The 24465-nt window shown below is 38.0% G+C and overlaps 3 protein-coding genes across 3 annotated transcripts in view; 1 reads left to right on the plus strand and 2 right to left on the minus strand.

The window, feature by feature from the left end:
• The window catches only part of kif20a (kinesin family member 20A), a 7208-nt gene extending 616 nt beyond the window's left edge, over positions 1-6592 (minus strand). Inside the window, exons 1-18 of the mRNA XM_024266045.2 lie at positions 6342-6592; positions 5796-5969; positions 5536-5646; positions 5313-5432; positions 5090-5228; positions 4826-5001; positions 4177-4267; positions 3482-3694; positions 3281-3392; positions 3132-3206; positions 2915-3055; positions 2670-2838; positions 2428-2580; positions 2092-2231; positions 1838-1940; positions 1550-1748; positions 484-575; positions 263-400 (exon numbers count right to left, since the gene is read on the minus strand). Coding sequence (XP_024121813.1) covers positions 263-400; positions 484-575; positions 1550-1748; positions 1838-1940; positions 2092-2231; positions 2428-2580; positions 2670-2838; positions 2915-3055; positions 3132-3206; positions 3281-3392; positions 3482-3694; positions 4177-4267; positions 4826-5001; positions 5090-5228; positions 5313-5432; positions 5536-5646; positions 5796-5963 — 2340 coding nt within the window. The 5' untranslated portion in view covers positions 5964-5969; positions 6342-6592. The remainder of the gene's footprint in view (positions 1-262; positions 401-483; positions 576-1549; positions 1749-1837; positions 1941-2091; positions 2232-2427; positions 2581-2669; positions 2839-2914; positions 3056-3131; positions 3207-3280; positions 3393-3481; positions 3695-4176; positions 4268-4825; positions 5002-5089; positions 5229-5312; positions 5433-5535; positions 5647-5795; positions 5970-6341) is intronic.
• A 409-nt stretch (positions 6593-7001) lies between these two features.
• zgc:175280 (cationic amino acid transporter 2 family protein) lies at positions 7002-12662 on the minus strand. The gene is made up of 11 exons (XM_036215319.1): positions 11952-12662; positions 11648-11803; positions 11387-11543; positions 11157-11290; positions 9598-9820; positions 9291-9427; positions 8403-8625; positions 8201-8334; positions 7963-8129; positions 7762-7870; positions 7002-7650 (listed from the first exon to the last, which is right to left on the minus strand). The coding sequence occupies exons 1-11, from the start codon at positions 12319-12321 to the stop codon at positions 7541-7543; spliced, it is 1920 nt and encodes a 639-aa protein (XP_036071212.1). The 5' UTR covers positions 12322-12662; the 3' UTR covers positions 7002-7540.
• Positions 12663-13671: 1009 nt separating this feature from the next.
• Positions 13672-20046, plus strand: casr (calcium-sensing receptor). Its single transcript, XM_024266283.2, has 7 exons — positions 13672-14636; positions 15528-15824; positions 15896-16202; positions 16467-17306; positions 17384-17614; positions 18283-18406; positions 18492-20046. The coding sequence occupies exons 2-7, from the start codon at positions 15640-15642 to the stop codon at positions 19607-19609; spliced, it is 2805 nt and encodes a 934-aa protein (XP_024122051.1). The 5' UTR covers positions 13672-14636; positions 15528-15639; the 3' UTR covers positions 19610-20046.
• Positions 20047-24465: the final 4419 nt, after the last annotated feature.

Below are 24465 nucleotides of genomic sequence, written 5' to 3' on the forward strand. Positions count from 1 at the left end.
CTGTAGTACGCCACCAGGAGAACATGTTAGAGGTTTAGTTTTAAAGACATCTGTGCATAAAAAAAGGGTTAAAGCAAGATTTTAAGGGGGGGAGAGAGATTTAAAGAGAATTAAACATCTGAACAGTTCTAAATTCTGTAATGGCAAATTTAAAGCTAAGAAAGTGAAGCAGTAACCTGCTACGGCACACATTTTAAGCCGTTTCTCCAGCTACAAGCACACAGAGTCAGAGTTTACAGATGGATTAAGGTCTTGGCTGTACCTGCTTCACAAGAGTGTCGTCTGCAGCCATTAGCGTGTGGCGCAGCCTCTCCCCTCCGGTGTTGCGACAGCAGGCTCTCTCCCCAGACTGCAGCTCCTCTCCCAGCCTCTGCAAGTCCAGCCGCAGCTGCCGCAGGTTCTGTTGGAGACGGGATCCGCTTCATTTGTAAATAAATATCACTTAATGATTAAAGAAAGAAAAAAAGTCTACAATGGACTGACCTTTTGACAGCCCTGCAGTTTGCGGTCAGCTGCACCGGTGACGGCTCCAGCTCCACCGGGTACTTCAAACTTCACCTTCAGCTTCATCAGTTCTGCACATACAAACAATTGGAAATTTGATGGTTAGCCGATTTCAAAAATGTATTTTTAAAGACCCACTCCAATAAAAATCATGTTTTAACATATTCTTACAGTATTTTTCTGACAATGGAGGATAAATATAAAGAAAATTAAACTAAAAATTGCATTTCTGAGCTTTTATTTGATCAAATCATTGTACATCAGGAGAATATGAAAATATAATCGTTGGAAAAGTGTGACGTAGGAGTTACGACAGCAAGCCACAAGCTCTAATGCACGTGTCAAAGTTAAGGATCGGGGGGTAATTCTTAATTCTATCGGCCCTCAGGATCATTTTATTTTATTGTTATTAATGGCCCGATGCTATCTTGTGATTATTTCAAACTTTTTTACATTTTTGACTAAATATATTTTTACAGAGAGTAAAATATTGAAAATTATTTAAGGTTTAAGTTTATTTGTTCTGGATTAATATTCCTGCCTGTTTTTATTCATAGTAATATTAAAAAGTTACACTTTTTAAGTTTTAAAATTGTAGTTTTAGTGGGTTAAAGAAATGTTCATCCTGTTGGTGTGATGAGTTTGACACCCCTGCTCTAATGGATCCACTTGGAGACAAATACATCCATGAGCGTCTTTGTTTTCCTCGTCTGAGCTGCTCAAAACTGTACGGCTCCAATATTGTTCGCCATTTTTGTTACACCAATAATATTAGCTTAAAGGTGTGAGGGGCTGTAAGCTAAACAGAAAGATGGGAAGTGGGGGCGGGGTTACGCTGCACCAACAGCTAACTTAAACTAACTCAAAGGTGAATTTCTAACAAACTCTTGCCGCTCTGCAGAAACTATGTCCTTAATTGTGGCTAAAACGGGATAACCATAGTTAAAAGACACTTTTCAAATAGATCATAAGATGATCCGAGCGGCACTTAATGATGATTAGCTGATTTCTCAGACGTTTTTAACTATTCACACACATAAATTACCTTGAGTCTTGGCAAACAGCTCAGTGCGACACTGCTCGAGTTCAGCTTGCAGCCTGCAGACTTCGATGGATCCAAGTCGCTGCGAGCGCCGAGGACCCTCAGAATCTCCTGAAGGCTCCGACACAGAGACCTGTGCCTCCGCCTCCTTCTTTTGTTCCTTTAGAGCAGCGGACAAAGCCTCGATCTCTTGATCTCGCTCCTATGAAAGGTTCAAATATGCATAGAAACTGTGATTTTACTTCATAAAGAAACAAAGCCTGTGCATGTAAATAAATCATAGATTCTGACCTCGAGTTCTTGGCTGTAGAATTTCTTCAGATGTTTCTGCAGGCAGGCGATCTTGTTTTCATACAGCTCTTCAATCAGACCTTTCTCAGTCTCTAAGGTCTCCCTGAAAGAAGGCAACCAATGAGCACCTGAAGATTGTGTGGTTTTTGTAGTGCTCGGATTAAAAGAAGAATTCTAGATGGAATGTTATTTTTGATGAATAAATGTGTCTGACCCCCCCCCAAACATTCTGATGGCTATTCAAAAACACGTACTTGAAACCTTCTTGCATGTTGTTGATGACTTCCATCATCTCGGAAACCACCTGCTCCCTCACGTTGGCCTCCAGAGCTTCTTTCTCTGCGCGCTGACGCAGCACTTCTCGCTTCAGGATGTTGATCGCTTGCAGCAAAGTCTTTGGAAAGTAAAACATTACAGGTATTTAAAATATATATATACAAATAAACTTCCAGTATTTGAGTAGTTTATATTAAACATTCTTAAAGCTTGCTTAATTTCATAACACTCAGTGAAATTTAAGGTTATTTTAAGGTTAGAAATATGAGTTTTGAGATCAAATCGAACACTTGGACTTTATTCTACACCTTTACCTCAGTGTTCAGCATGGTGGTGTCTCCGTCTTCAACGTCACTTTCTTCCTCTTCTTCCTGGATCACCGTGCTTTCGTTCCTGTTTGCCGTTTGCTCCCGGAGCATGGAGAGAATGTAGGCCACTCTGCTCTTAGTGGATGGGCCGTGGACGAGCTGGAAAAGGAACGCTTTTCTGTCATTTCAGTCCTTAAATGTTGAGCTAAGTAATCAGGAAAGTTGGCAATAAAGACTAGTCGTCTGACCTGAGTTGCAATTGCAGAGAACTTGAGGACTTGGAGGGTTTCGTCGTAGGTGGAAGCACACGGGTTGATGTTGACCACCATGCAAGACGTTCCCCGCCCACAGAAGAAGCCCTGCAGGACCCGTGTCAGCTTGCTGTCCCTGAAGGGGACCACTTGGGGTGGGCGGGATCTGTTGACGAGTAACAAAGCACTCAATGACGCTCACATCTCGCGCTGTTTGGTCCAACCAAAGTGTGGGTTTTTACTTGTTCTGGTTGTGCCTCAGGGCAGTGATGCAGCGCCCCAGGGTCATGAGGGAGGTGTTGATGTTGGTGGCTTCCTTCATCCTCTCTCCAATACGCTGCTCTTTGCAGCGTTCAGAGCCGGCCAGATCACACACCGTCAGCCTGGAAAACGAAAGATCAAAACATGGTAGTGCCCGAAATAATGTCCAGAGTCTGAGCTGGCTGGAGCTGAACTTACTCGCTGATGTGCAAAGCCTGGCCTGGAACGGCATCGGGGTGGACGTGCAGGACGCGGATGGAGAAGATGCTGTGGCTAAATGCGTGAATTCATCGTTAGAAATGCTATAAGAACTATTCAATTCAGTCAAATTCATAGTGCAGTCATACCTTCTGCTGGAGTTTTGGTTAAGATGAGTGCTGGCAAAGCTCTGGTTTCGGCGTCCAGCTTTCAGAATCTTCCAGGCTTCCTCTGCACTGCGCACCTGGATCCAGGTAAGGTCTGTGGTGATGAGAGGAAAGAAGAACTCAGCACCCCGAGGTTTGATGAAATCTAACACAATGCGAGCGCTTGTTCCAGGGCGGTGTTACCTTTCACGTAGGGGTTGCCCTGCTTGTCATCACTCAGCCGCAGCGTGATTCGTTTTCGGGACTGCAGGGACGGCGAGGCGTCTAGCAGGTCATACAGGAACTCATTGTAGATCTCAAAGAAGGACACCCAGATGGAAAACTGCACCCCTTCCTCCAGACTGTCCCCTCCACTGAGAGAAAGGCTGTCCGGGTCCAGACAAACACTGTCAGTGTCTGTGGAAAAGAGGTTATGGAATAAGCAAAACTGGTCTGCTTCTGACAGCATATGAATCAAGTCTCTTGTAGTTAATGCTTAACAGATCACATTACTTTCACCTAAAAGGACTAAACTCCTCAGGGTTTCTACAAGTTAAATTTCTCAGCCCATTTCCTATTTTATTAATTATTTCAAATTTTATTCGTTTATGATCAAAGCTTTAGCTTCTTATCTTGTTGTTTGTGACGTGATGCTTTAGTGCACTTATTTTTTATTTTTTTTATTTAAACCAGGGACACATGATTTGATCAAAACAGTGGCTGAAAATTTACATTTTCAACAAGAAACGTAAACCAGAGACGTTTCAAACAGCACCATTTCTAAGGCTCAAGATTAAAAAATTCAAGATTTTTTAAGACAAATACATAAATGCAATGCTTTTAAGATTTTCAAGACCCTGCGAGAAACCCTGTTGTCAGCACGTTGCTTTCCTCCTCACCTTCCAGCTGTGTAGTGATTTGAGTAGTAGAGCCAATGCCGCTGTCCCAGATCGTGGTCGTCCCAGCTCGCCGAGACGTTAGATTCTCATCCTGCCAAAAGCAATTGCACGCCAATAAAAATTGGGATTTTTACCATGTTTTTGTTGCATTTTTTGTGTGATAGAGGACATATCTAAAGCAAAATAAGCATAAAATGACATTTCTGAGTACTTTTTTTCTCAAATTGTTGTAAATTCAGAGCAGAGGAAAAAAATTGTTTGAAAAATCTTCAAACTTTACGTAGAAGCTACAATTGGCAAACCACAAGCTCCCTGCTCCGCTCCATTCACTTGAAGACAAATAGATCCATGTACATCTTTGTTTTCATCATCACGTTGCACCAGTATTGTTAGGTTGGGGGGGGTGTACAGATGGATGATGGGAAGTGGAGGCAATCTTACTCTAGCCAACAGTACAGCCTACAACTCAAAGGCAAACTTTTATTATTATTATTTTGGCTAAAAATGGCAATATCATAATAAAAAATTACACTGGAAACACTTAATAATTGAAAATAGAGTCTAAGAAGGATCGTAGTGAGACTTTAACATCTCAAATTATGTGTCAAAAATAATCTATGACGTCGTTCCTTTGAGAACCTTTACTTACCTCCTTGAGCAGAGAGTTTCTGCGGATTTCCTCCATCTTGACCTCGCTGGAGTCGAGCTGCCTCACATCCTGAGACATCGCAGGCTTCAGGTCCATAGCGCTGTAAAGACGGCCCTGCAGCTTCCTGAACAGGGATACTAGAGCTCGCGGCAGGAGGCCCGCTTCCTGCCCGCTGCCTGTAAACATTTCATTCAACAATCAAATGGGATTTTAAAAAAAGGTCCATCTTAAAGCACCACAGGATATTGTGCACAAAATAGTGACCTTGGATGGTGTAGGTCTTTCCAGAGTTGGTGACACCATATGTGTAGAGGAGCCTGTTCTCTCCTTTAAGAACATCATTTATCATCACCTTCAGAGTAGCATCATAAAACTGCCGCTGAGACGTTTCTGGACCAAAGATCTTTGGGGGAAAAAAAAGAGAGACAGAAAAATATGGATCCATTCAGATCTTCTAAATGCACACTATGATTTGTAACTATTTTACCTTGGAGAAACTGAATTTGTGAATGCTTTGGGTGACTCCCTTCTCTGCGGTCTTGGAATTCTGAGACTCCTTTGGAGCTTTGAGCAGCAGGGTGGCATCATCTTGGACAGTCACACAGCCCTGAAAGAAGAGCAAATGGCAAATGTAAAAAAAAAAAAAAAAGCAGAAAAACGGGAAACAATCTTAAGAAAATACATGTGGAAACGACAACAACATAACCCACCTGTTCTTCACCCTGCTCTCTCTCTGTGTCCGTAAGTGGTCGGATACGGAGAAAAACGTTCACCCTCTCCATATTCCCTTCATCACAGATTCCAGGTTTCTTTACCGTTTTCTGAAAAGATACAAATTTATTTTTCGGCCAATTTTATATAATTTTTAAATATATTTTGATGGAATTTGGCACCAAACAAGGCAAATTTCAGAATATATTTGGAAAAATATACATTAATTTTTCAACTCCAAACTTCAGCAGATCCTCACCTGAGCCACAACAGATGATCGAGCATCCAGACCTGGAGAAATGACCGAGAGCTCAGGTAGACGCGGCCTGGTCAGGCATCCGTGCTCTGCTGCTGTGGACTCCAACACAGCCATGTCTTCCTCCTCATCAGATGGACATCCATAAGGAGAGGACAATGAGAGCGCCATGTTCTCCTATCACAAAACAGACCAAGTTCCCATTATTTAAGTACATTTATGTGAGTGTGTAATATATATATATATATATATATATATATATATATATATATATATATATATATATATATATAAAATCATCATAAAAATGTTATGACAAAGGAAAAAGAATAAAACGTTTTATTTGACTAACACATGCCTCGTGCTTTTTGAAAACAAGAAAAACACTAGTCATACACTAAGTTTTACAGAAGAGCCTATTCACCTTAAACACAAACTTACTTCAAATGTTACACAACATACTTAGGTACATCACAAAAATACTGTTAAATGATTAATCCTCGAGTTACAAAGCTTTTGTCATATCTTAAAAAGTGTTCAAAAACTTACCGATAAAATCAGATTCTATTCCTTCGATAGAATTTAGCGGCTAGATTTTAATCTTTTAATAAGCTAAAGTCTCTATCTCGCCTAAAGTTTTTCAGAAATGAAAGTCTCGAATGTTTTCAGGTAAATCTTCTCCATAGGTTTACATCTGAGACTGTCTGAGCTAATGGGCTGGTTTACCTCGCCTGAAAGCGTTGGAAATTTTTGAACAATGCGCTACTCCCCTCAGTAAGGTAATGATTGGCTACAAGATGGTGTATGCTGCTCTCTGATTGGCTAGAAGGAGAAGATGCAGTGTTCAGTTTAAATGGTCTCGTCTGAAACATAAACGGCCTTTGTGAGTTCCCCTTTACGCTACTAAAATAAAATAAAATAAAATAAAATAAAATAAAATAAAATAAAATAAAATAAAATAAAATAAAATAAAATAAAATAAAATAAAATAAAACAAAATAAAATAAAATAAGACTTTCACGACAATTAGTAAAATCAAATCAACAAAAAAGTCACTTAGAAATTAATTAAAATCTAAAGTTTATGATCAAAGAATGCTTCATTACTCAGTGTTTAAGCATGCAAATATTTACCATACATGTTTGAATGAAGTATTGACTTAAAGAAAGAGCAAAAGAAAGACAAAATAATTTGTGTAGAGTTTTTTTGTTTTTAATGTTTTTAGATTTTGTTAGATTTTATTTATTTATTTTCTTATAAAAAGAAAGAGAGAGAGACCTTACACAAGATCTTATACATGGGATATGGAACACAGGAAGAAAATGTTGGGGGTTTTTTTCTGCCCCTTTCGCACACTTGAAACTGGAAGCCAAAAAAAAAAAAAGGTAAAAAAAATTATTTAAAAAAGTTTTGTATATACACTATAACACCATCAACCTAAAACAAAAAAGATACATTAAACAGCTAAACTATAATAGTGTTGGTAACGGATCTTTTTCACATACAAAAAAGGAAGTCTCACAGACATACACAAAACATAAGACCAAACCAATACACTGAGATTACAGTCTTCGTGGTGATTTTTTGTTTTGTTTTATTTTGGATTTTGGATGGTGCATTTTCACTAATAAAGTCTTTGTGCTAATAAAAAAAGCAAATAAAATAGAATGCAGCTATTTATTACAAAAATACATTTGTGAAATATCCACATGGTAAACCAATAAAAAAGTTTTCCAGGTTCAGTCATTTTATGCTATAGTGGAATTGATCGCTTGAAAATTGACTTGGTTCTGTGAACTGATGAGCCTTTGTTTTTGGACACTATGTTGAACACCATAGCAGAAGTAGATGATTAAACCTAATCAAAAGAAAGAAAGACAGTATCAGTGAGTATTCTCATTCAAATAGACTATGTCATTAAATGTTGTTTATGTAAAATATTCAAATAATTGCACTATTATTCTCATACCTACAGCCATCCACACGGAGTAGCGAATCCAGGTGTCTGATCCCAGCTGAACCATGAGGTATACATTGATAAAAGTGCTGAGACCTGGAAGCAGTGGCACTAAAGGAACCTGCACACATCAAGGAGTACAAGTGATATGACAAATCAATTGTAATTTCACTTTAGCATATATATATATATATATGTATAAATGTTGCATACCATGAAAGCAGCTTTGGTTGTATTCTGTGGCTGTCTCCAGATAATTAAAACAGTGAAAACCAGCATCAGCACAATTACAATGACACAAAGCAAACTCCACACCTGAAGGGTGTGCAGGGCGGTGGCAGTCTCCATTATGAAAAGGCTTAAGATGACAGCCAAAAAAACTGCAACAAAGCATGAATGTTTGATTAAAACAACAATTAAATTTTAAATTTAAAAAAACAGGATTACGTACCAGTAGAAACTGTTAGAAGTGACACAGTTTTTGATGTCCGTATGGTTGCTTGGGGTGGAGGATATAATACACCAGTTATTGTGAAAGGCTCTGCTTTGCCTGCGGTTGAATCCTCACTGAGATCAACTTGGTACCTTTATGAGGAAGATCATACAAGTAAACTGCATTTAACTCCAGGAAGATTTATCCAAAATACAGCTACAGTTTTAAAAGAGTTGAAATGTTATATTTCTCTTTTCTCAATACACGCAGAGTTGAATCTTTTCTAATTAAATTTAATGACACAAGCCACTTTTTTCTAGAACACCTTAAGGGTCCATACCTTAATATGAGTATGCATACAGCAACAAGTGTGTAGGCAAAAAGTGTTCCAATCGACATCATATCGACTAGTGCCTTCAGGTCAAACAGCAATGCCATAAAAGCTGTGAAAAAAGCAATAGACATATTTATACTTTAAAAGGTTTTACCTTTATTTCTGTAATTCTAAATAGCCTGAGTTTTGGAGGAAAAAAAATTGCAAAAAAAGTTATACGGAAAGATTAGCCAGACTACTGCTAAAAATAGAAGTGTATCTTCAAAAGTATTTCTATACTTAGGTGTTGCATTTTAACAATAAGGAAAATAAAGCATAAATGTACTTCAGTCAGTTATTTTTTTCCTCATAGCATCAAAATCTGCTTTTTTTTTGGCTGTAGAGACGGTCATGGCAGCAGACAAAGACAGTCGTTTCAGGAAGTGGACTGAAATGTGTTTATACTGCACATATTTCTACATCTGTTTCTAATGGAAATATTATAAGCAAAAAGAACCAGAAATCATTTTCTTGTAATTGTCTTAGCCAACTGAATTTAGAACGATCGAGTTGAAATCTTTTTAAAAAGTCAATATTATCAAATGAAATCTAATTATAAAAGTTCAAAATACTAGAAGTTTGTAAAATGATTTTAATTCCACTGGAACTAAAGTTCTAGTGCTTATAGTATAAATAATGCAAAAATGGACTGAATGACTGTTTGGCTCAAGAAAAAAAAAAAAAATCCTGCATTTGCATTAAATGTAAATATATCTACATGTTTTGAGTTTTTACCTGCAACAATTCCTGACACCAGTGTAGCAATGACAGGACTCTGTCTGTCACTCATTCTACTGAGAGGTTTAAAGAGCAGGCCGTCCCTGGCCATGGCGAAGAGGACACGAGGCATTGGGAACATCGATCCCAGCAAACTGTAGAGGAGAGATACTATCTTTTACCCAAACTCTGTAACTTATATCGTCCTATTTTGCAATGATTTAAAAAAAAACTATGTTAATATAGATTTTTAAAAATTATCTATCCACTGTGACTTTGAATCAAAGAGAAAAATAAAAACTGCTAACATGACTGTGTTTTTAACCTTGTTGACAGAGCACAAAGGGATCCAACAGCCACTGCATACTTCGCTGGGCCCCAGCCAACGTATGAGAATGCCACAGGCAGTGGGCTGTGAAGGCTGAGTAAGCAGTAGGGCATCATCAGAGTCAAGGCAGCAGACACCCCAAAATAAGCCAGGAAGCAGATGAGAAGGGATGCCACTATACCAAGTGGAATTGACTTCTGAGGGTTCTGAACTTCCTCCCCTGCAGATAAACAAATGTTAGTATTTAAAACATTATTTACTCTTTAGTTATGTTTTTAGAATGTTTTATTATTTGAGAAGTTGTCTGTTGTGTAGCTTGAGTTAAAAAATGTAAAGAATCCATATGGCAGCAGATTTGCGAAAATTTGTGAATGTGTACATGCATGGACACAAAATCATTACAGAAGTCTATGTCATTTCCTATCACTCTACAATCAATCAAATTTTAGTTTTGTGTTTCTTAACAATACAACTACAGCGGTTCTCCGTATTCACAGAATTGATGTGTCTCCAAATTTAATGTTCTTTGCAAGAAGATCGCAGGAGGCAAAGAAAAATACAGCCGAAAAGAGGACAAAACCTTCAGTTTAGATCTTGATTCAGGAGAAGCGCTGGTTGGACACTTGCTGTTGTCGTAATACCTTACTGCCAATCAGTGTTTTTTTATCGTGTGACAACAGTAGCTCCGTCCTATGCTCCTCTGTTCCATTTTTTTTATGAACCAACGTAGTACCAAAAATGGTACGGATCAATGGGTCAATTTGATATTGGAAACCCTGAAAATACCGTACCGGCACAGTCCCGTTTGGTCTGGACTGCTCAGTGAAAACAAGGCACAAAATGTTTACTCTGCATCTTTGCAGATGATGTTCCGTTGTGTTCATCTAACCTGAACGTTCATTGTCCCCTGGGGCAATTTACAGTAATTTATCTAGCAGCTGGAAAGATAATTAGCTGTCCCCCAAGTTGGGGGATATGGTTCTCGGTCAGAAAATGATGATTGGAAGTGCTCCAACTCAAAGTGACTGAGTTTAAGTATCTGGGGTCTTGTTCATGAGTGAAGAAAGAGTGGAGGGTCAGATTGACAGGTGGATAGACATCAATCTGAAGTGATCTGCTGTAGTGAAAAATAGCTGTGTCAAAAGACTCTTGATTTGATCTTCATACTTTCACCAATGTTTATGAACCATTGGAAAGATAAGATCTCTGGTCTGAGCAGCTGAAATCGGTTTTCTTTGCAGGGTGAAGGAACTTGGTCACAGTGATGAACTCAGAGTACTACTCCTCCACCAGAAGAGAAGCCAGTTGAGGAAGCTCAAGAATTTCTTTGAAATATATTCTGGGCATCTCCCCAGGGAGGATTTCTGGGCATTTTTCATCAGGAGGAGGCCCCTAGAACACGTTGGAGGGGTTACGTCTCACAGGTGCCTGAGAGCACTTTAGAGTCTTAAACTAGAGAACATTTCTGTCAAGAAGCAGGTTTACTCCCACAAACAGGCCCCAGATATACCCAAAAAGATAGATAGAATGTGATTAATCACAATAAGTGTGTTTACCTGTTGTAGCAATACAGTCAAATCCCACAAATGCATAAAAGCAGGTCGCTGCTCCTGCTAACGTCCCTTCAAATCCAAAAGGGAAAAATCCTCCTCTGCCGATTCTGCTGGTTTCATTCAGGCTTGTGTCATTTCTGAAATCATTGGATATGATGTCATCAGTTTATTTGAGCAGTGTGACAAAATATGGCAGCAGGGCCAATGCCATGACAGCTGTTGGAGGTTCTTACTCATATGCTTTCACAAGAGTGTCTTTACCAATGTACCAGTTGTTGATGTCTCCTTTTATGAAGCTGGAGAGGATAACAAACAGCAACACCAGTATGTTAACAGCTGTGAAAACCTTATTCACTGTGGCCGACTCCTTCACACCAAAGGCAAGAATTCCTATAGATAGACAGAAAATGTGTGAATAGAACAAAAAATGTCATGTCATTATTAGTATGTTTTTCTTTGCTGGAAATAATAAAAGTGTAGATTATGAAACCTGCCTGCCAAGAGCATGATGAGGCCAGCCGCAAAGAAGTCTGGATAAGGGGCTAAACCAGGTAAATCCATTGCAGCTTGTTTCTCCAAAGAAACAGAAATGACCCCCCCAATAAGGTCATCAAATGTCCCACTCCACGCTCTGGCTACACTTGATGTCCCTTTAACAAAGGAAGAAATGCAATCCGTTAGGGCGGAAAATGCTGTCAAAGGAAAAAGTTGTTCCATGAAGCTGTTTGGATGACTTCCAGAGTGACAGCATCACAGTGTGTTACACTGAGAGGGTTATTGAGTGCTATAAATTTGTACCGATTACATAAGACAGCAGCAGGTTCCAGCCAGTGATAAAAGCCCAAATCTCCCCGACCGTCAAATAGCTGTAGAGATAGGCAGACCCTGTTTTCGGAACACGAGCTCCAAATTCCGCGTAACACAGTCCCGCAAAGATGGAGGCCACAGCAGCGATCAGGAAGGAGATGATAATACTCGGACCCGCAACAGTTCTGGCCACTTCTCCTGACAGCACGTAAACACCGGCCCCCAACGTGCTGCCGACCCCGAGAGCCACCAGGTCGAGAGTGGTCAGGCAGCGGCAAAAGTTGGACACCTCGCCTTCAGGCTCCAGTGGTTTCCTACGTGACAGGCTCTGCAAGTACAGCAACACCTTTGCACCGGACATCTGTTAATGCAGAAATGTTGTCTCGGTTACAAGGACCATTGAAAAGAAAACGTGTCAAAAGCATAGCGGACATGATGGGATTATTTTAGACAAACCCGACATTTTTTTAGCGAAAGAGAATAAAAACTGTTGTGAAGAAGAAGCATATTCTTTAGTTTATTTAATGTTAAGGTATTTGTTTTAACTTACTTTTTAAGCACTTTGCGTTACCCAGGGCATGATAAAATATCTAAAATTAAAGTTTGGTTTGATTTAATAAAATACATTGTGTAATGAATGAATAACTCCAGATCTGAATCAGGTGGATTTTGTTTAAGACCAAAAAAAAAAAAAAAAAAATTAAACTGGCCTGAAAACGTGTAACTAATAAAGACAAAAACAACAGTTTAAAAAAATACTTAAATAACACAGAGTACTTTTAAAAAGAAATATCTAAAATAATAAACCCAAAATTAAAGAAAAAAAGCAACTGAGTTTCATGATGTTGTAATTTAAAGCCAAACATAAAGGAGACTTGTGCTTTCATTCCTTATCATTGATTCTATAAAAAAGATGAAGAACATGGGAGCCTCCAGTATCTCCATGAAATCCATCTTTTCAAACATGTGTTCCCATATTATAGTCCACAAAAAGATGTCAAGTAAAGTCAAACATCTTTAAAATCCTTAATAGATCTGTGAAAACTCAAATTTCATATAAAAAAGTCTCTTTACCTCAACAGCCGAGTATTCCAGCGTATGTGACTGTTTTGATATGCCTCCGTCCACCACGCGTGTGAATATATACACACTGTGAAGTCCTCTCAGCACATTTTTTTACACATTATGTTACTTTTCCAACTAATGTGCCACTTCTGGAGAAGACAGGATCAAAACGATTCACCTGAACTTGGCTGGGGCTGGGAGATATAGACTTTAAAAACAGAATTCAGTAAAGAAAACACATCTTTATATGTGTGTGACACAATTTTTGCTTTCAATTTCTATCTCAGCAAGTTAAGATAGAAACAGATTGATTTGTTCATTCTCTGAAAAGCAAAAGTGGGAAAATATAATTTAAAAACTTTTATAACCATAACTGAAAGGTTGACATTGAGTAAAAAACAAGAATGCTTATGAGTATTTCAGTTTTAGAGTAGGTTTCAAGATATAAAAATAGTGAAGATGAGATTGCATAACTTAAACTGACGATCAACAGTGAAAATAGAAATTATTTGATTATTATTTTAATCTTGTTGTCTCATCAGACAGTTATTGTGGCACAAGTTTACAGAAACATGTTGTTGAGTCAGCTTTTATTTTCTTTTAACAAGGTTAGGAAAAAAAGACAAGTAATTGTACAGCATTTTATGTCACCTTTGGCAAACATCCTAAGAGCTTCGAGCTAAAAATCCACTTTCACACACAGTGCAGCTCTTCTAAATTCTGTGAAGTTTTTTCTCAGCTATTCAATTACAGATCCCTGTGGTACTCCAATTTTACAAATAGTTTCTTATCTTTCAAAAAGCCATTTTAACCCAACAAAACTCTTCTTTTCAAACATTTTCTAACCTTTTCATGCTGCTAAAGGTTTTTTCTCATTTAAAAAAACATGAAAAAATAATTAGTTTCCAACTGGTGGTGGGTGCTTTATGAGACGTTGGCCTCTTGTTCGCAGAGCTGGATTGTGCTACATGTAAATTAACTCACTGTAAAGCAAAATTTTTCACACAGGGGACAACTGCTTGGCAACGGATTGACAATCAGCTCATCAAAGCATGAGAGCTTGTTTGAGGAACACGACAGCACAATCCACTGCTTCTAGGGGTTCCTGGTATCATGCAGCTTATACAGCCCCAAAGATGACACCACATCCCACTCCACATCGCTGAAATTATTGTTGATATTTTGAATATTTAATTGCTAAAAAGGTGATTGGTGAAAAAAAATGTTTAAGTAGGAGAGACATAAACTTAAATATTAATTTAAATTGATTAGTTTGTTGTCTTTTTTTTCATTCTAGCTAGTTCTTGATGGTAAAACATTCACAAAAACACCCCTAGTGCTTTAAGGTGTGCTAACAGTGCAGAATCACAAAGTCAAGAAACCCTCTCAGCTTGTTCTGGGCAGTTTACATTGTAATTACGTTCACTCAGAGGGAGTCGACTGTGAGTGGACTTCATTTACTGGAGGAAATGGACAAACCCTCACTTTCAGTTAATGATTGACCTGGACAAAAAGGTTTAGAAGTGAGCAGCACTGTCTTCTGACTTTACTAAGCTCAAGAGAGAAACGACTAATTAGAATCTCTGGTCGCTTTTGACGGGAATCCATCTGGTAAGTTCTGTTTGATTTGAGTTACATGTTGCAAGGTTTTGATTTTAAGCTGCAAAAAAAAAGAATTAAATTGCAGAAGCCAGAACAATCGTTAAAGCAGATTGTGATGTAGTGAATGACTTTACTGATTTAATGTAGCCCAAAACTTAGTAGACAGTAATTTTTATATTTATATACATTTTTTTAATAGAAAATTTCAGGAATTAATCGTGATATCAATCATTTTTATGTTGCATTTTCTATGATATATCTGTGATGTATTTAAGAACAGGGTGTTGAAAATCACCTTTTCCCCCAGTTATTTATTTCAGTTTTTACTGGTGACAGTGGAATCTAACTTGAGACTAACAACAAAACTGGACACAGTGACTTTATGTGGGTGTAGTCACTTCATTATCACAGCTCTGCCACAGCATTTTCCAGTAGTATTAGCCAGATGCAGAGCTTCTTTTCGCCATGGCGACTGCACTTCAGTGACCACAGTATAAAGCTGTGAGGCTGCAGGGAGCAGGATCGTTAGAGTGTGACCGCACTCTTAACCCATGGGCTAATGCATCTGTTCTGACAGCTTTAAAATGAGAATTTTTTTAAACAAAATTTCAGATTAATACTGTATTTCATAGAAAGAAAGTAAGAGATCTTTATAGTATTTCAATCATTCCAATATCAGTTTGTTTCCTCTTGAAATAGATAAAAAAAAGAAATAAAAAAAAACAGTCACTTGATGCTATCAATTTATTACCTTAAGCATTCGTATTTTTGCTTCTTTGTTTAATATTTGTAATATAGTGATAACAGACGCAGCACCCAAGGTGAATATTTTTTAGCAAATTTAAAGAACTGCCCAGTGGTTCATCAAAAAACGACAAAAATCTTCTTTTTTTCCACCAGATAGACATTTTATTTGGTGAAAAATGAACGCCACCGATTTGCCTGGCCGACAGATTAAAGGCAGCAGAGAATTCTGAAGGAAAACAAATCGGTCCAGTCAAAGAAAACAAAGATGAGACTTTTCCTGTACTACCTGACACTGCTGGGGTCCGGTTATGTGACTTCAACTTACGGGCCCCATCAGAGAGCCCAGATGACCGGGGATATTTTACTTGGCGGTCTATTCCCCATACACTTTGGTGTTGCATCCAAAGATCAGGATCTGGCAGCCAGACCAGAATCTACACAGTGTGTCAGGTAACAAGATTTTTTTTACTAATGAAAATGTGTCGAATTTATCTAAATTTATGATTTGTATTTACTTCCAGGTTTAATTTTCGAGGTTTTCGTTGGCTCCAGGCTATGGTCTTTGCGATCGATGAGATTAACAACAGCAGCGTGCTCCTGCCCAACATCACACTGGGCTACAGGATATTTGACACTTGCAACACGGTTTCAAAAGCCTTGGAAGCCACTCTCAGTTTTGTGGCTCAAAATAAGATTGACTCCCTGAATTTAGATGAGTTTTGCAATTGCACCGATCACATCCCATCAACCATTGCAGTTGTGGGTCCTGCTGGATCCACAGTCTCCACAGCAGTTGCAAACCTACTGGGTCTTTTCTATATTCCTCAGGTCAGTAAAAACACAGCAAATATCATTCCCAACTTCTTTTTCCACATCATCTGAAAATGTTAATAAAAAAAATTAAAGGGAAAAATGAGAAAACAACGAATTCTATGACCTGCAGCAGGTTGGCGACCTGTCCTGCCTTCGGCTAGCAGTAGCCAGTTTAAGCTCCGGCTCCCTGTGCCCCCTAAAGGGATACAGTGGGTTAAGAAACTGGATGAACAGATGGATGGATCTATGAAAATAACCTTTGATTCTTATCTTATTCAGATCAGCTATGCCTCCTCAAGTCGCCTTCTGAGCAACAAGAATCAGTACAAGTCCTTCATGAGAACCATTCCCACAGATGAGCACCAGGCTACAGCCATGGCAGACATCATTGAGTATTTCCAGTGGAACTGGGTCATCGCTGTGGCGTCAGATGACGACTACGGACGCCCAGGCATTGAAAAGTTTGAAAAGGAAATAGAGGAACGAGACATCTGCATTCACTTGAATGAACTGATTTCTCAGTATTTCGAGGATCACGAAATTAAAGCTCTTGCCGACCGGATTGAGAACTCCTCTGCTAAAGTTATTGTTGTGTTTGCCAGTGCCCCAGACGTAGAGCCTCTAATTAAGGAAATGGCCAGGAGAAATTTTACAGATCGGATATGGCTGGCCAGTGAAGCGTGGGCAAGCTCCTCCCTCATTGCCAAACCAGAATACTTAGACGTTGTGGCTGGGACTATTGGCTTTGCTCTAAAGGCAGGGCACATTTCCGGGTTTAGAGAGTTCTTACAGCAAGTCCACCCGAAGAAAGACACTCATAATGAATTTGTCAGAGAGTTTTGGGAAGAAACCTTTAACTGCTATCTGAAAGACAGTCCAAGGCTTCGAGAAACTGAGAGGGGCAGCACTACGTTCAGGCCTTTGTGTACTGGCGATGAAGACATAACCAGCGTGGAGACTCCATACTTGGACTACACACATCTACGGATCTCCTATAATGCTTATGAGGCAGTATATTCAATTGCACATGCTCTGCAAGACATACTCAACTGCAGACCAGGACAAGGGCTTTTTGCTAACAATTCTTGTGCAGACATCAAGACAATGGAAGCATGGCAGGTAGATATTGTGAGCAGAATGAACATTTCTAAATACTCATTTTGCTGAAGTGATTGAAAATTTGTTTTTCTTCGCAGGTGTTAAAGCAGCTCAGGCATTTGAACTACACCAATAGTATGGGAGAAAGGATACATTTCGATGAAAACGCAGATCTGGCAGCAAACTACACCATCATTAACTGGCACAGATCGTCAGAAGATGGTTCTGTTGTCTTCAAAGAAGTTGGATACTACAATGGTCATATGAAACGGGGAGCCAAACTTTTCATTGATAAAAGCAAGATTCTCTGGAACGGACATAGTTCAGAGGTCTGTGAACTTGTGTTTGAGAAAAAAAAAGTTTTGTGTTCATTGGACAGTCTGCATAGGTTTCTTGAAAATTATTCACACTGAGGAAATAAAGTTTTTAGCCATCCAGCTGTATGTATCTTAGTGACTGTGGTGTACACAAACTTCACAAGGGATTTTTTTCAAATCAAACTTGAAACAATACTACAAGTTGGTTATTTTATTTTGGAGCTCACAAAAATCCAGCCTCAATGTATTTTTAAGGGTCGTTTCTTGCTTGACTGTTTGGCCCACTTCTGAGTTTGTTTCCTTTAGATAGCTTAGATTTAGCCAGTGAGAAAGTGCTGACCAACCAAGTGAATAGGATTCTGTCAGAAAATGAGAGTCTCTGTTAACTTGCAAGTGAATCTTGATGTGGGTCGGCAATAGTATGAATGCAGACAGATTGTCAAACAAACTATTGAAGAGTAAGTGATACTATTGTTGTTTGAAGTCAAATAAATGCTCTTTATTTAAAAAAGTAGGAAATGCCACCACAGTAAGAGCAGAAAATACTCATCAGTGATGCCTAGAATATTTGCAGGACTTGCCAGTTGTTATGTTTCTTCACGCTCATTGGTCAAATTGAATTTCTCACATAAAAGCATTTTCATGTTGATAGTAATTTCTGTCTTTTTAATGTTTTGCAGGTGCCATTCTCTAATTGCAGTGAGGACTGTGAACCCGGTACAAGGAAGGGGATCATTGACAGCATGCCCACATGTTGTTTTGAATGCACTGAATGTTCAGATGGAGAATACAGTGATCATAAAGGTATTGTTATGAATAATACTAGCAACCACCTCATATATGACTTAGATCTTTCTGAAAACTTATATTTTTTCTTGAATTAATGCAGATTCCAGTGTTTGCACCAAGTGCCCAAATAACTCCTGGTCCAATGGAAACCACACGTTCTGTTTCCTGAAGGAAATTGAGTTTCTCTCCTGGACTGAACCATTTGGGATCGCTTTAGCCATATGTGCTGTGCTTGGTGTTGTTTTTACAGCTTTTGTAATGGGGGTGTTTGTTAGATTTCGCAATACTCCAATTGTAAAGGCCACAAATCGAGAGCTGTCCTATGTGCTTCTGTTCTCACTCATCTGCTGCTTCTCCAGCTCTCTAGTTTTTATAGGAGAACCGCAGAACTGGACATGCCGTTTGCGCCAACCAGCCTTTGGGATAAGTTTTGTGCTTTGTATTTCATGCATACTTGTGAAAACCAACAGAGTTCTGTTGGTATTCGAGGCCAAAATTCCTACAAGTCTCCACCGTAAATGGTGGGGACTGAACTTGCAGTTCCTTCTGGTGTTTCTGTGCACATTTGTGCAAGTCATGATATGTGTGGTCTGGCTTTACAACGCCCCTCCGTCCAGCTACAGGAATCATGACATCGATGAAATCATATTCATCACATGCAATGAGGGTTCTGTGATGGGTCTTGGATTTCTCATTGGATATACCTGCCTTTTGGCAGCCATTTGCTTTTTCTTTGCTTTTAAGTCACGTAAACTTCCAGAAAACTTCACAGAAGCAAAATTTATTACTTTTAGCATGCTCATATTCTTTATTGTTTGGATCTCTTTTATCCCTGCATACTTTAGTACCTACGGGAAGTTTGTTTCTGCTGTGGAAGTCATTGCCATTTTGGCATCCAGCTTTGGGATGCTGGCGTGCATCTTCTTCAACAAAGTCTACATCATCCTGTTTAAGCCCTCAAGGAACACCATAGAGGAAGTCCGATGCAGCACAGCAGCACACGCCTTCAAGGTGGCAGCCAAAGCAACACTGAAGCATAACACATCTTCCAGGAGAAAGTCTGGATCTTCTGCTTCAACCCCATCTTCGACCATGAGCTACAAAACTAATGACGACTCCGACCCGAATTTAGACAACAGGCCACGGGTGAGCTTTGGGAGTGGAACTGTCATGCTGTCCTTGAGCTTTGAGGAGTCCAGGAGAAGTTCAATGTTGTAAAACAAAAGCTGAGGATTTGTAAGACTTGGGCTTCTTTAATTCAGTGTTTTATTTCTTGGTAAAATCAATACAACTGTGTGCGTGCTCAGAAAAGAATGGACAGTTATTTCATCTGATGAAACCCAAGTTCTACAAGGAACCTGGAACAGGCATTATTAGGAACAGAGATATCAGCTGCCTCAACGAGTTCACAATTCTAGGAAATCAAAGAAGAGAAAAGAAGATGCCCAAACTTTCAAGAGGCTAAAACAAAATATTGAATTTATGTCATCTTTTGTGTAAAGTTACCCACACCAGAATATTTTTCATCTGACTCAATCATTCTATAAGATAAAATTTAAACTGTTTTGCAGTTTGTTTAAGGTGTTTCTTTTTGATAGTTTGGAAAAATATATGTGTAATGTACTGGCAAAAAATGACTTAAAACGCAAGTTAATTATTTTTAAAAAATAAATACATTTAATAAATCTTTTGCTTTTTTTCCCCTCTGAGTGACATGTTTAGCTTTACACAGTATTTTGTTGTACTGTGGTTTTGCAGCAGAAAGCACAAACTTAAACTTGTACTCATAAATTGTGCATAGATATAATTAGACAGTAACATGTCCAGACACGTCAGCAAAATTATTGGCAACATATAATAGTAATAATAATTATTATTATTATTTTAAAAATGCCTTTCAAATACCCAAAGGACACTGTAAATAAGAGATTAAAGTGTTTAAAATCTATAATTAAATTTTAAGAAGAGGTGTAGAAACAAAGTGATGAAAGAGTTACAGTTTTATATTGGAGCTGTTTAAAGACAGGAAGGAAATCAATGTTTTAGGTTTCTGAAGTGTTGAGATGGATGGAAGGTGCAGTGAGGGATATGACGACCTGACAGTTACTGATAGAAACGATATGAAGGAGGCCAAACATGGAGGTGAGTGTCAGTGAATGGCCTTGAGAATTTTGAATTCTGATGGGTTTTTTTTTCAGAATAATAAAAAGAAATACCTGAAAGTATAAGTATTAAAATCATATTTAGCTTTGTTAAATGAGCTCACACTCCAACTGAAACATAAAAAAGCAATAACCGCACCAATCACGTGTATTTTTTGAGGGTCAGTTTGGTGTTCTTCTAAGCTCTTTTCATCTGTTGCTTGCTTTTCACTGGTATCTGACAAATTCAAACAGTGAAAGCTGGTTTCACATGTAAATGTTATGCTAACGGTAACCCTGTACCATACAGTTGAGTATTTTAGTATCTAGGAGGCATGAAGAAAAAAAGGGTGAATACTAAAATATTTCTAGGGACAGATCTACTGGGGAGGGCCTAAAGGTTCAATCTGCACTTAAATCAATATAATCTCTACTTGTTGTTGTTCACTTTTCGGTATATCCCATCAGTGGTTGCAACAGCAAGTCAGCTTTTACTGGTCTGCACATTTGGTTTAGCGGAGAGTTTCATGCTGGATGCCATACCTGACACAACCCTGTATTTTATCCGGTCTGGGGACAGGCACAAGGAGGACCCAGATTTGGGCTTCACCGTGGCTACATGCGGTAGGTAGGGAGAAGCATGAAGGGATTTGCCTAAAGAGCCACCCTGGAACAAGCTCATTGCGCCCCCTGGGAAACAAACCTGGTTTGCCAGTCCTGCAAGTCATCCAGTCACCTAACATACAGTACATAATCTCTATTTGTAAACTTTTAAAAAGTCATCAACAAAAACAACTGCATCCCCAAAAAGCTCAAAACAATCAAACACAAAAATACACTTTTCTCTCAGATTCCATATTTGGTTATACCGTATGTATTTAAATTAAATAGGATGTAAAAGCTCAGCCTCACACATAGATTTTAATTAAAACTTGTCTATAAGTAGCTAAACAACTTAAAAGTCATATTTAAAAGTATGTAAGGAATGTTAATGCTTCATTCACTTTCCTAAACTGATGAGATAATGTATTGCCATGTTTTAGAGAATACTGTAAGTTTTTTTGTTGTGACTGTGAAATGTTGATCATGGAAGGCAGTTAAAGAACAAGTTTTTTTTTCTGTTTTATTAATTGATTATTCATATATTAAAGTGTGTGTATTTGAGCAATTATTACCCATTAGGCTCCTAAATGATCATTCATAACATCTTTAAATGATTGCAACGAAGCATTCTATTTTATTCTATTCTATTCCCAACATCTACAGAGGACACGGACTTGTCAGGTATGATGAAATCTTTGTACACATGTGCTACTGTCCCAATGTGCATGCAGGAAGTGAACACAATCTACTCTGACCTGTTTTTCAAGCTTATTTCTGGCATTTGCTGTGCAACACTCTGAGGAAACCTATCCCAGAGGTGGATGATTTGCAAAAAAAAAAAAAAAACTGGGTCAAAGTGAGTTTCTTTCAGTTCAATTTCATTTTTTTTTTCATTTTAACATTTGTAAAGTGAATGTTATGAAAATCTTTGTTTTTGATTTCCAACACAACCTTGCTCATTTCAATAACTTACCTCCCGATTTTAAAACAATTTACCAAACTTTAATTCCTATTCTTTGGTCTAACATTTCACAAAAAAAAAAAAAGTCAAAGTTGGTTTTTGAGTCATTCTTTCGAACTGCAGTAAAAAAATGAGAAGCAAATAATAATGTTAAGAATTGTGGGGAACCAACCACTTCCTGTAATTTCAAGTGAGATCAATCAGAAAAAAACACTGTTTCTGATCTGTTTCAGTCATTTTGATTAGCCAACAAGCTATGTTTTTCAGTTATTGAACAGACTGAAAAACATAGCTTTAAACTTAAATATGCAAGCACTTTTTTCACCTTATTACGAGTCATTTCAGAAATACTGTGCTTTGTTTTCCTTTTTCCAGCAATCTGAAACGTTTTCCATGAAGAAAATTAAAAATTCTAATTTCAGCCATCATTGCTGTTAATGAGACCAAGTGGCTGTTGGTTCTATTAAAAAAAATGAATATTTGTTTTGGAAACTTTGGGCCCACAATTCAACATAAAGGCAGAATTTTAATTATTGAGTTTAAAATTTGTTGCAGAAGGTATTTTTTTGACAATTGAATGCAAATAATATCTAAAAGTGCAAAAACTTATATATATATTTATATTTATATGTATTTTCATTTTTTTGAAGGAAATATCACCAAAATTTTCAAGTGTCAAAACCTTCTAAAGATGAAATATTTAGTGATGCCTCTTTAAAATTACTCCTTTAAATAACTAGTTCTTTGGTGTAAAGCACATCTTAAACAAAACACGTTCAGTTAATGATCTAAAAACATCTAATTTAAAACAACAAAATAAAACATTGCAATATAAAGTATTTGTTAACTCAAAAAACTAAATTAATAATAGCAGGTTTTGGTTTATTTATCTTGCTCTCATTTTTTAAATGTGAACAGTTAAATAAACTGAGTACTTTTCTACTAAATTGTGAATACATAAAAGAAAGAAATCTCCAATTACAATGGTTAAGATTCCAAAAAGTATTAACCTGTCAATGAGTCCAATATAAATAATAAATGTTTTACACTTTAGTCTTAAAATGTAACATTTTAAAGTAGGTTTAAAGTCACTCGTGGCATTCAGGAGCTTTCACGTTGGAGATGACACACAGCAGGATGTTGGCTGACCTGACGCAGACGGAAGAGCAGCTGGTCATTTTCCTTCCCTGTGAAAAAGCTGTTACACTAAATAAGGCTCAACAGCAACATCAGCATGCTGTCTGACCTCTTTGAGATGAGGTGAGGAAAAAATGACTGGGAAGCTTTTTTGCATGCTGTGAACATCTGGAATTAGAAAATAAAAAGAGTTCTGTATTTAACACAGCAAACAGGGCCACACATTTAAACCAGAAAAAAACTGCTTTGGGTTTGCTATTCAGACATCCAGCAGCCTTTTTGTGTGAGTGTGTGTAGAAATGAAAAGTCTAAAGTGAAGTGTAAACAAATTGGCAAAAGATCTTTGTCAAATCTATGGAGTTTCATAATTTGTAATTTATCATACATGTACATCCATGGGTCAGATCATATCTCTCCCAGAAGCTTCAAACAATCTAATCAACTACATGTGGATGGAGCAGAGCAGGAAGCTTGTGGTATGCTGTTTTAACTCCTGCGTCACACTTACAAGCTTTTTCCATTGACTGTAATAGAAAACTGGATTGAGCAGGTGTGACGTCACCCATAGAAAATTCCTTACCTCCAACAGCCATTTCAGTGGCCATTTTTTGGCAGTATGGGCTCCAGTCGACAGTGATTGGTCAAAGTCGGACTGACTCAATGTTTCTTGGACAACTACTGTCGCCAGTCATGAGTGAGTTTGTTCTGTCCACACACCTACCAGTAAAATGTATCAATCAAATGTTAGAAGTGGGGCCAGAGAGCTCCACATGGTTTTACTGAGGCATCATATTGGTCAGTTTATAACTTGAAAAAGTTGCAATAAAGGAAAAATATATATAATGAAAAAAAAATGGGATCAGCAGGAACTTATTTTTAAAAAAGCTATCAGAGCAAGTCTGTTTTTTCAAGTATAATGATTGTGTAATAGCTGTTTACTTCCTTATAGATGTTGATTTTTTTGGAACCAGCAGATACTTCCTGCTTGGAACACGAGGGAAAATTGATGGCTCAGTCCAATTCTCTACAGTCAACTTCATCTGCTCCTGATCCACAACAATTTGAATAAAGACATACTCAGATATGGTAGTTTGGTCTTACATTTTGTAATGTATATTTCCTCGATCATTAGAAAAAAATGCCACAATAACATGTCAAAAACACGATTTTTATCGGAGTGGATCTTTCTAAAAAGAAAAATTGGACAGCTTTTGTTTTGAAGAGTAACGACC

The sequence above is a fragment of the Oryzias melastigma genome, linkage group LG14 (assembly GCF_002922805.2).
Source record: "Oryzias melastigma strain HK-1 linkage group LG14, ASM292280v2, whole genome shotgun sequence".
Classification (NCBI taxonomy): domain Eukaryota; kingdom Metazoa; phylum Chordata; class Actinopteri; order Beloniformes; family Adrianichthyidae; genus Oryzias; species Oryzias melastigma.